At 34.8% G+C, this 12892-nt stretch overlaps 1 protein-coding gene across 1 annotated transcript; it reads right to left on the bottom strand.

The window, feature by feature from the left end:
* Window positions 1–4773: 4773 nt before the first annotated feature.
* LOC137406062 (2-Hydroxyacid oxidase 2-like) lies at window positions 4774–12808 on the bottom strand. The gene is made up of 10 exons (XM_068092583.1): window positions 12746–12808; window positions 11504–11621; window positions 10232–10383; window positions 8231–8345; window positions 6777–6890; window positions 6516–6658; window positions 6273–6376; window positions 5979–6137; window positions 5730–5799; window positions 4774–5455 (listed from the first exon to the last, which is right to left on the bottom strand). The coding sequence occupies exons 1-10, from the start codon at window positions 12747–12749 to the stop codon at window positions 5388–5390; spliced, it is 1047 nt and encodes a 348-aa protein (XP_067948684.1). The 5' UTR covers window positions 12750–12808; the 3' UTR covers window positions 4774–5387.
* Window positions 12809–12892: the final 84 nt, after the last annotated feature.

The raw sequence follows: 12892 nt of genomic DNA, 5'->3' as shown, positions 1-12892 counted from the left end.
TACATGTCTCTACCAGTTGATATCTATTGCTTGCAATTAACCTACAAGGGTCTTATAGCTTGCGTTGTACTTTGCTCGCATTTTTTATGTCATTTTAAATTTGAAGGCATATTTTAAATTGTAACTATAATTAACAAGGTTGCATAAATCTTATTGTGCTCATCGATATGTTTGTTACAGTTTGCAGCCAAAACTGATTTTTCATATGCTGTAGGACAACAGTTATGAGCGTCGATCCATTGTAAGCTGAGTTCAGATTACTGCAATCATGCTATTATATAATATGCAATAGATTTGCAAATTTATAAGTTTTATAATAATCTATCAAATGCTACAAATATATATTCAAGAACAAGTTACATAAACGAACCATAATTATAATACACGCAGGAACAGAAATTGACATTTTTGAAAAAATATTCACATTCTTTGTTCGGCAGATTACATTCTGATTGTTGCTTTCATATGAAACAATTTCCTCATTTTTAGCTGTTCATTACCTTTCACAATGTCCGCTGACCTGGACTCTTTTTCTGCATTGCCGAACTAGTTGACTATTTGCATCTAAACAATTTTTTAAGCCGAACAAGACATACGCGTTGTTATCTGAAAAGCTTTTCGCAAACATTATGATTTACTTTTAGCCGAATGCGCGCTTAGCACAGGTCGTCCAAAACATCATAATTGCTGAAGCGCTTTTTTTCACATATGTCAAAGTATCAAGACTGTGTTAAACAAAGAACTACTATTAACCTGATACAGTTACAAATTGCTATGAGAGTGTTGTGATTAAAATTTTTAACGAAAAAACCTAAAGACTTGGAGTTAGAAAACGGACTTTGATACGAACAGAAACAACAAACGAATTAATTTGTATTGATGTAATCAAGTAATTATTAGCACGTTTTTGTGAACGCTTTCTTGCTAATCACTTGCGATTATTAGGTCGTAAAGATTAAGAATGGTATTGGTCAAATAGATGTGGCGTCCAAATAGAAGTGGCGTTCAATTAAAGGGTGGCGCTATATTTTTGAACCCGTTTCCCATAATGGTGTTCAAATAGAGATGGCGTTCAAATAAAGGTGGCTTTCAAATACAGGTTTTACGGTACTTCAAGAGTTGACTCAAATATTCGCCCCAATATAACATTGCATTCTAGTTAGTTTGTATGTTGAAGAGGTCAGTAGTAGAAAGTGTATGGTACATACAACATTGTTTGTATTTTATTAATATTAATTGGATATTCAAATTATGTTTGCGTGTCCAATCAACATTATCAACATAATAAGGCATAATTTGAAAAAACATTTATAATTGAAATGAAATTATTGCCAATAAAGCAATATACAGTCAAACATGGATAACTCGAACTTCACGGGACCGAGCGAAAGTGTTCGAATTATCAGAGCGTTCAAGTTATCAGAGCACTGTCACAAGTCCATGTATTTACTTATTTATTAGTAGATACATGTACATATACAAACTATAATATAAATCAAAAGCACAAATGGCTTGTTTCAAATTAAATACTTCTAATGTAAAGTTTAAAACATTTTTATCAAAAAGTATAGAGATTTTTCTATCACTTGAGAGCGGTTCGTTGTTTGAGGTGATGTTATTGCCAGGACGCTTTTTAGATTGACATTGGCAAAACTTGATCGTTGTTGAAATGCTCAAAAGAAAAGACATCTTTTTCTTTTGAGCATTTTACCCACAATCAATTTTGCCGATTTTTCTTGAAGTTTATGCAAAGATTACCTCACTTTACCTCGCTTCCGAAGGGCGATCGTTAAGCGGATGTTTGGTATAAATCAAATTTCACCAAACCTTTAGAAAAGTCGTTGACAAAAATATTTTGCCGATGGTGGTAATAACGACGCTTATGAATTACGAAAAGTTGAGGTTTACCTCTATGGCTTGGAATAAAGTGATTTTCTAAAGCGATAACAACCGTTTCGGTAGCCGTTGGGCAAAAAACAGTTCGAGTTAACAGTGTTGAGTTCGAGTTATCTATAGCAATTTATCATTACGTGGGAACGGACCAAAGAAACCGGTCGAATTAACCATGTGTTCAAGCTATTCGTTGGCGAGTTATCCATGTTTGACTGTATATACAGTATATATAAACAACACCATTTGACTAATGTTACTAGTCAGTATTATTATACATTGATGTCAACATCGGCCAATAAGTGAGTGAAAAGCTTACACAGCCTTCCATAGTCAACAATTATTAATTCTCTCTAGCTAAAGTTAGCAAGAAAGTCCCGAACTCATGCCTCATACTTTTCTTCTGTGAAAATTCTGGAAGGATACAGTTCCCATAGTAGTCTTCTTTTCTAGCATCACGACTACATGTACCTGCTAAGTTACTGTGATATCTGCCATCAGTCTTTTTCAACTCATTTGACGTATTTATCTGTCATCTCCTTTGTTTCTAAAAGTTTAACTACGTTAGGCAACGCAGTCAACTATCTACAAATATTTATCGTCGCAAAGATCAAGAGAACAAACAAATTTTTTTACCATTATTGATGAAAGAGGAGCTCTTTGCCACCGTTATTTCAACTATCTCAATTTTGTACTTCATAACAGTAAAGAGACCAGCAGTTATGATAACAACAATAGGGAAGACAGGCACACAATCTGGTGAGGGGAAACAAAGCACTCTAAAAAAGGGAATCATCTTTTCACCTTCAATTTTAGGATTTTCAAAAATGGCTGTAGCAACAAAAATCTGTGGGTGTTAGAGATAAAACTGTTTGACGATTGCTTAGATTGCTAATCAATGATCTAACTTTTACGACTAACTTTTTTCAAGTTGATAACTTTTATTTAAGCATTTTCATTGCTGTGTTTAAAATATCTGGTTTTCCACATGGCATTACTGAAAAGGTTTTAGCATCTTATTTAGTTGCAAAAACATCAGAAACATAATAAGCCTATTGCATTATTGAGGGAGGTTCTGTAGGCCTCCCTCAATATCGTAAACAGAAATGATTAGGGTAGTGCAATAACATTGAAGCAAAATCAACCTTAATCAAAACGGACTGCAATATGTTTATTTTACTTTTTTGCTGGTTTAAGATTTTTATGAAGCTTCTACTAACTTACCAAAACCTTCATTTGCTCTGCTACCCACTTCATATCTATATGGTATAGAAAAGACACTTAAATGTATAGACTTAGAACACAGGCTATGTTTCAACCTAACAACAATGCAGCACTAAAAAGAGTTTTGATGGCTCAATGGCAATAACAGGCATATACATATAAGACGCCATAGCTTCAACAGGCAAGTTATACCTAATTAAGTTATGACATTCCTTACTAGCTGCTTATTTACGTACATGCACTTATGTGGAAGATATCTCTTAGCTTAGTTTGAACTTTTCTAAACACATTTAAGCGAATGCAGTTTGTATTTGTTGGAAATTGTAATGGTATGATCGTATGAACTGGTATTGTTATAACAGCCTGTGTTTGTTTGCATCTCATAGACTGAAAGCGTAAAGGGGTAACAACACAAGTCATTATTTAGCACCAACTGCATAGAGCACAACGAAACAATGTGCTTAACATAATGACAACAGCACTAGATTTAACAGAGTTTAATTGACCTAATGAGGTTTCATCAACTAATAGCGGAGTGAGTATAGAATACAAAACCGTTGGCATGCATTAACCAATACACATTCTCAAGAGTACTATTGACCAATAGCGAGCAGAGATAAAGCATTAGTATGCATTATCAACATGTGTGGCCACTGAAGCAATGGCCTAAAATCTTGGGTTGTATGACCCTCTCCCTAAATATATTACTCATATTACTCAGCACATCGTTAGCCAAATCGTGCTTATTCTAGAAGTTGTCTTCTTTTATAGGCAAATTTATGCTGTCATGTATGACAATGCAGAAAAATGTTATACAACAAATATTATTAATAGGTTTTTAGAAATGTAAGCTATTGATTAATTTAGAGGTAGTCAAGAACTCTCTCTGTAATAGTTTTGGAAAACACCTATCTGCATATATGTATACAATGAGTGTAATATGTTCTATTAACTTACAGCAGGTTTAATATACTAACAACATGAGGTATGCAACATTTTGAAAATGAAGTCATCTACATGATTACCTAGTGTTTATGCGTTTGTGCAAATTTCATTTCCGAGATAGAGAAAGTTGCATGTTGGGCAGCATAGACCAGCCTTATTTCCTCCCAACTTTGCACAATATGTCGGACAATTGGTATTTTGAGAGGTGATTTAATGTGTAAATGCGTTCAAGCTTGGATTCAGAAATTTAGATAGCATTACAACTTTAGAAACTAAAAGTTCTAAAATGATTAATCAATTCTAAGAAACTTGAGCACTTTCTCTCATTAGTTAACTGTTTATTTCACTGCATTTTAAATCAACTGTTTTGTTCTTGTGATGAAGAAGACTATAGAAAGCTGAAGTTCTACTCTAGTTCTACCATTTAGTGCACTCATACGCAGTCGTATGCGAAATCAAATGGACCTCTCTGTTGAAAAGCTAAAATTCTCATTTACAACATTGTCATTCATTAGTGAATATAGTACTAAACATCTCGAAAATTACGCTTTTGAATAATTATAGAGACTAAATTATGAACATTTACTTTTTTACCCGGTGATATGTAATCTAATCATTTTTATTACATTGGTTCGAAAAACTGCATCTAATCCGATTTGGGTGCATGCTACACATTATTTGATGGGATATTATGAATCTGGATAAAATTTTGAGTCTAGTAGCATATAATTTATATTTGTTTACCAGTAACCGAAACAGAAACAACAAATTATCAATAAGTTTGAGAAATTTGTTCAATAAACAAGGGCGGTCCAGTTTATTTCTCACACCACTGTAGTTAAAAATTGCAAAAGCATTTAAAGACTTAAGTAACCAATTCATCACACATATCTGCAATCAATCATTCAGAGCAAACGCAAAAACAAATGAATTTGTTAAACCTTTTGTATTCTGAAAATAACTTTAAGAATCTTTTGTGAATAGAAGGATGACAAAAGCCAAGAGATTTGCCAAAAGCGGTACTTTAGAAGCAAATTGTGTTTTGTTATTCCTATTTGACAGATCGTTGTGGTGTATCTCGAACCATAGCATTTTGTATAAATATTGTTTGCTACAACAGTGCATCCGCATGTAGTATAAAATTAATACATTTAGTTTGTTTGTAAGAATGAGAATTCTCAAAGCACCCCTTTTAACAAGTTAGTGATAACGCATGGAACAAACTGTGTTCTAATGCTAAAGACTGATAAGGGTAAGAAAACTCTGATTGCTGTGTATATGACAGAACGATAAGTAATGCTTTTAGATGGTTCCTTTTAGCTGACATCTTATAACTTTGCCAACATCTCTCGTCTCATGATCACATCTCCTGGTATCTTGTTCACATCAGCTACACCTAAAAATGCATAGATGAATAACTATATGATAGGGAGGCCTAGGCATATTAAGTTTATATAAATATATATATATACTCAAGTATAAAAATGTTTTTATTGTAGAGACATCTTTACACTACACTCATCATTGCTTCAAAGGTACATAGCACTAATATAATATGTGGTATAATATAAAAACATGGCTGTAGGGCACTTAATTTCTTCAACTTTTATAAACTCTAATAAATGTTAATAAGTGAAGTTATCAGATAAATATTTATGATCAAGTCATACCTGCCAAAGTCATGGTATAAGACAACTCCTGTTTGTAAATATCAATAACTTTTGATACTCCCTCCTCATCCTACAGTTGAAAGTTGCGTAATCAGGAAAATAAGTCCAGTCAAAATGGAGAACTGATGTGATACTAATTTATTATTAAGGCATGTAGTAACGTATTCTTTATGATAGTGAGTCAGATTTTACCACTTTGGAAAATTATTTTTTCAAGGAACAACTGTTTGCTAAAAATTTGTTACTGACCCCACATGCGTAGCCCCAAAATATTGGTCGACCCAAAAACACCGCCTTAGCTCCTAGAGCTAAAGCTACAAATAAGTTGGAGCCAGTTCGTATCCCTCCATCTATGTACACCTCACATCTGTTACCAACTGCTTGTACCACCTCTGACAGAACTTCAATCTACAAGGATAAGGGATGAAGTGATAATAGAACTACCAATATCCTTTTTGAAGATTTGTAGAGGAAGGTAAATAAATATATAAATTCTAGTTGAAATAATCAAACGTTTTATCATCGTTTCGATTTATTACAAACCGGAGCAGGAACACCTTGGAGTTGTCTTCCACCATGGTTAGAGACGAGGACAGCATCTACACCAGCATTGACAGCCTGTACAGCGTCGCGGGCTGAGAGGATTCCTAAAAAATAATCAATGAGTTTTCAGACAAAAAAGGAAGTAATAGGGGGAAGCTAATAAATAAAAAACAGCTACGTGCTGAAAACTGGCTAGCAGCAGATTTCAAGACAGAAATATTGTGACTAAGTATTCCAGTTCACCTTTAGCTATGACAGGCAGGGCAGTGATCGACTTCAGCCATTTGATGTCGGCCCAGCTACAGGATGGACTAGTCAGAGGGTAGTTTTCATCTCTAGGCGTTAGTCCAGCTGGAATCTTGTCTTCCAGGTTGGCATATCTACTCCTGTCATAAGAGTAAACACAGCTTTAGTTTTGTAGCTTGAAAGTACAGTGTAATTTGTTCATACAGTCATAAAAGTTTTAGCAAATATAAGTAGCAACAGCAGAGAAAAAACACCGACCTTTCAGCTGTACCAGTTTTGGAAGCAGGATTGGTTTTTGCAAATCCCACCACCAAGCCATGAAATCCACACTTTTCTGCTTTTCTTGTTAGATGCTCTACCCAAGACTTGTCTCTAAAATTTAATAATAATATAATAAGCTAACTTGACATACTTTTGTTTAGGTCACAACTTAGTAATAGTCAGACTAGTAGGTTTTATGAAGAACTGCAAGTAGTAAACTCCGGGGGATTCATGAAGAGAACCACCCCAGTTACTGCCATTATTTGTTTTGATTTGTTTATTTATTTACTGCCAGTTTTGATTGTCAGTATACCGTGGTACGCAATCAATTAAACTAAAGTTGTCTGCTCTTTAATAAAAAGATTTACACAGAAAGGATTTTGCTATTGAAGGATTGCTGAAAGGATTAGCTATTTCATTGCATGTACAAAAGGTCCCCTTTCCTTGCCTCTCCGACCCCGTTTTCTTTTTTCCGCTGACCTTTTCTCCCACCCTTCTCCTTTCTTCATTAACCATCCATTTCCTGCCATCTCTTTTTTCTTCCTTACACCCGTTTTTCTTTCTGTTTTGTGTTTTATTTTCAAATAGCATTTGGCATAAATAAATGCTTAGACCTGTGACAGGGTATTTATATCTGTCCCTTTTGATGATTTTTGTAATGGCATTGTGCTCACTGAGAACACTTATATTATGTCCCCTTTCAACCCACTTTTAGAGAGTTAGTCAACAAATTAAAGGGTCATCATACAATGTCTAGTTCATGCTTAAAACTACGTGATACCTCTATATCCTATCTTCTAGCGCAGCTAAGTCTACTTCCTGTTAGTATATGTAGATATATAGAGATAGAAGATCATTATTGTTAGTAGTAGACATGCTAGTAGTAAACCTGTTGTTGCCTGAGATTCCTCTATTTTCAATAGGATAGCTCACAGGTATGTGTTTAGGTGGCTGGTTCTCAGGAACCAAACAGAGTTTTAGGCCCAAATATTTGTGGTAATCCGGTCCTGGTGGAAAGCATGCAGTATATGCGCAGAAGGTTTGAACAAAATCAGCCAAAAAATATGAAAATACTAAAAGTTTTAGCAGACTAACATACATGCACAGACACTCATGCACACCGACTCGTGCACACACGCACGAGTACACTCACATGCACACACACTTGTGCATACACACTTGAGTACACTCACATACGCACAGACTCGTGCACACACGCATGAGTACACTCATATGCACACTCACTCGCACACACGCATGAGTACACTCACATGCACACACACGCATGAGTACACTCACATGCACACACACTCGCACACCCACGCACTAATGCGCGCCAACAAACATGCGCGCAAACCTACATCCACAATGACAAAAATTTTTTAACATAAACTATAAACGAATTTAAAATAGCAATTTTAAGACTATTGGCTATCGTATTTTTAACTTACTTGTAAATGTAGATATTTAGAAATTTAAGACCAGTATCTACATCAGCTACCAAGTCCTCCATTTTTATTGATGTCCAAGCGCTGAGGCTGAAACCAATCTCTTTCTGTTTAGCAACTGAAATAAACAGAACACTGAAATGAAGTGATTGGTAAATTGGGCAACTCCCTCCTTAAACAACAAAGTATTCTATGAAATAATTTTAGCTCTATGAAACACTAGCAGAGTTGATACAAAGCACTGATGTACACATAGATGAAGTCTTATGGTGTAATCTTTCACTTTTCGTGGAGTCCAACCTCAATTGCTCGGCATAATATCCAAGATTTTAAAAGGCAAAAAGTTCGGTCATTATTGTATGAAAATTAATTTATGTAAACATTGCGTAAACAATATTAAAATGATTTTTTTTCATACCTGTCGGCTCACAAAATATGGCAGGCCAAGCTCTGCAATAAATTTTTATTATTCGAAAAAATATTTCATCCATTCTGGCTATAATTATTCATGAAAATTTATCACATTGGTTGAGGCACATGACACGAATGAGTTTTGGAGTTATCATCACCTAATGGAAGTATAGTGAGAATTACATAGACTAGAGCAATCTTAGTTATTAAACTGCCTACTTGGCCAAATTGGAATGATAACTGATAATGACAACAGTTAATAGTGAGAATAATAATAATAATAATGAGAAAATTATACTTTTCAAGGTTAAACCAAACGCAGGTCTTTTGGACGTCGGATAAAATACTTTCGTGAGATTAAATTTATGTGAAAATTTTCGTATTTCACATTCTACTTAAAGGTTGACTTGCAACAAAATTCCCATTACAGTTATTTGATATCAAAAGATTCACTATGTTTTACTCCGCTGTGTTGTAGGTGCAAAATATGTGGAAATGTGATGACAAGCTTTTAAAAGCTCAAAAACGACTAGTTAATCGCTGCCATCATGAGACCGCTCTAGATTAGAATCTCTTTCCAAAACGGCTCAAATGGGACGTAGTTGTACAAAATGGCTTTTTTTCACACGTTCACGCAACCTCATTCGTCAAAATATTTTCACAAATATACTTAACGCATTCTATAAAACCATGTCTATTGTTCTTACGCGTCTATTTCATCATCATTGTAATGCTGTTACTTTGAGCACTGATATCTCAAAACCTATCGTGAAAATTCGTTTAATTGTTTAACCTTAGCTCGAAGGAGTACATATCATCCTCTGATAAACATGAAGAGCCTGTTGCTCACCTGTGATAGTCAAAAAATGCTGCAGAAATTATTCGTGCTGTTTGGCAAGAAGTATGGGTCACATGATCAGATCACGACTAGACGATTAGATCAAACCGAAACAAAACTGTTAAGTAGCGAGCATCTATATTTGATACGGGGTCTTCGGTAAAACCCGAAGTGTTTGTCATAAACTAGTGCTACGACAAGTTTTATATTTAGCCTTTTATTGGCTTTTCAATTCACGTGAGAAGATCACGTGACAAAACAATAACCAAATGGATTGACTACGTCAGAGAAATAAATTGATTCCGATCTACGGCGGTTTCATGATGGCTGCGATTAACTGTTCGTTTTTAGGCTTTTGAGAGCTTGTAACCACATTTCCACATATTTTACACCTCCAACACAGCAGAGTAAGACATAGTGAATCTTTTGTAACCAAATAATTGTAATGTGAATTTTGTTGCAAGTCAACCTTTAATTAAAGGTTATTTCATGGTGTAGCAATGCAGTTACTTGGCCTAGGAGATGGCCTGTCTGCAGACCTAGAGATTTTGAGTTCAATTTCACTGCGCAGCAGATTTTTCCTTCCTGAAACTTTGTTGCTATAACTGAACATATGGATGACAAATGAAAAGCACTGTGATTTATATAATTTAGATAGTACCATAGTTTCCTTTTATTACATACAATTACTATATGGCTCCAATGAAACAGTTTTAGCTAATCTCTTGTAACTGATGTGAATAAGACAGTCCCACCTGATGCTGTGACTCTTTCTGCTTTATGGCTAATATATTCGTGTCTACCCATAGGAGCCACACAAATGGGAACAGATACCGAGTGTCCAAGAATGGTGGAAGACATATTGATGTTAGTTGTGTCACATCCTATGTAAGGTCTTATAACATAGCTGCAATATGTGAATCATTACTATAACAATAGCCGTGTCCGTTCATCTGCCAGAAACCACTGTTGGATGTTAAGGAAAGATTTTGCATCGCATGAGATTCGAACTCACACATTCGGCTTAGCAGCCAGGCACGCTACCATCTGGCTGCCCGCTTTGGAATAATTGTGCACATAGTTATTACACCTGACTATCCCTCACGGAGCACCGGGCTGCCAGGGTACAAGCATCTATCAATGAAAGTACATTTTGCAACAAGCAATGTGCAAAAGCTGCGCATTGTTTTGGTAGTCTCGCATTATGTAACAACAAGCTTTTTATTTCCGTATACTATTGTTCTTTGCAAATACCGTTCATAGGAAAACTATTGATCTCTGCAGATATGGTGCACAGCCAGAAAACGAGATATGAAGGTGTGGTCAGCAGTATACAAAGCTTTCAGTACTCAGGGTTCGTGACAGACATATATAGTGTACGCATCTTATAACACGAAATTGGCGTACCTGTTATTAACTCTGTACAGTACCGCTAAAAATCTACAGCATTTTGTGCTCATCAAACAGTTCATGGCATGAAAATGTTAAGAGTACGCAGCATATATATGACCATCTACATGTGAATAATTATACCGATCTACATGTATAGATGGAGGGAAATGAAATTATGAATTAACTGGATTGGGAGCAAATGCGTTAAAAAGCATAATAAAATAGAAATTTAGAATTTTATAGGTTTTATGTATCTTGTTTTCAAAACCAAAATTTTGAAATTTTATTTCTATATACTATTTTTTATGAAAATTGTATTTGAAACATCCACCTTTTAAATGTTATAATTTTTTTGCTGAAAAATACTAATTTGAGAGTTTAAAAATTCAGCTACATTTGCTAACTTATGACCTTTGCACTTACTTCTAATGATTAGCACAATTGGTTGTGCTGTTGTTTCTGCAGCTGAAACCTTAAAATTTGCTAACTATAGAATATAATAAAGCTCTGAAAATGTGTAGATCAAAAATTACTTTTAAATTCGACACATGAACCATACTATCTAGAATAACACGAAACATCTAAAGACATGACTAACAGTATTGGTTGTACGTGCTGTTGTTTAATTTACTAACTTGTGGAAAGCTTTTACATTGTCATCAGTCTGTGTATTGTGACTTCCACTTATGTACTTCTCTAGAGATGGATCTAATTTCTCCTTGGCTCTCAGTCTAAAGTCCTCTACAGTCTTCACTGTAGTGTATAGACAACATAAAATAAATCTAGCTACATTGCATGTTTATTGCTTTATTGGCAATAATTTAATTTCAAATATAAATTTTTTAAACTATGCCATACAACATCATCAAACAACAACAAAAAAGAAAAAAGGGCTTCAGTTAGCCACTAAAATCGAATAAATAGTTCGACAAACAGTGTTTAAAATGCCTTTCTCTGCTGAGAGAACGGATATTAGATGGAAGAATGTCACTTATTATCACTACCCTCTATGCTCATAAGTCTTCCTAATTAAATGATAAATAGTTTATGTATATTTAATTCATTGAAATGCTTGGTTCTCATTAGATAGATTACCTATAGATTAACTCATTAGATAAGATAGATTACAATTTCCTATGCAATTCCTTCGATCCGAAGTCAGCTTCATTTAAAATTTGTTTTGGCTCTGAATCATAATTAAGTTGTCAAAATTGATAAAGTCTACAGCAATATGGATGCCAAAGCCTTTAATTTTTGAATAGCATTAGAGGTTGTTTTGAATGGACCAACTGTCAGGCAATCACAGAATTCCTTACATGCAATTAATGAGATGATTAAAATGTTTACCTATGTTGTGTTTGAGCCCATTACAGTCATCTTATTATGCTAAAGCTCTAAACAACTGAGCTAAACAGCCACAATATGAACTCTAGACTAACTGCGCCAATCTTTATTCTCTATATTTGTGAAAGAAACGACAGGCCGATGGACATATAGATGAACAGACAGAATATGGCTGGTATCAAACCTTATCAGACTAACACTCTTAACTAACCCAGGCACTCAACCATTTCCAAAGCTTCCCAATAATTGTGCCAATCACAGAATAAAGTTTGCATTTTGACAGAACAAGCGAACAGATGAATGAATAACAGCTTATAATAATGCATGGAAACAAAACTGACAAACGGTACCGTAGATGAAAGCAAAAGAATTTGGTTTGTTTGCAGCAACATCTTGTGAAATTCAGTTATCATTTCTTTCACCAAGAATGGCTACAAGCACATAGTACTGCTACAGGTAACTGGTTTCATTTTCAGTAATGGTGTATGTCTACCAACAGGTGGAGAGCAGTTCTAACATAGTATAGTACTTACTCATGACTTCCTGTACTACTCCAGCAACCTGATCAACTAGTCACACTCTCTGATAGTTTATCCACTCATGCGTTTAGTTATGTGTAATGAGATATGTGACAGCTTTAGGAATCTTATTAGCATAAAACATCAAGCACTCCATTTCAA

Source organism: Watersipora subatra, chromosome 10 (genome assembly GCF_963576615.1).
Source record: "Watersipora subatra chromosome 10, tzWatSuba1.1, whole genome shotgun sequence".
Taxonomy (NCBI): Eukaryota; Metazoa; Bryozoa; class Gymnolaemata; order Cheilostomatida; family Watersiporidae; genus Watersipora; species Watersipora subatra.
Note: the sequence above shows the minus strand (reverse complement) of the source record. Positions and strands in the feature narration are given on the sequence as shown.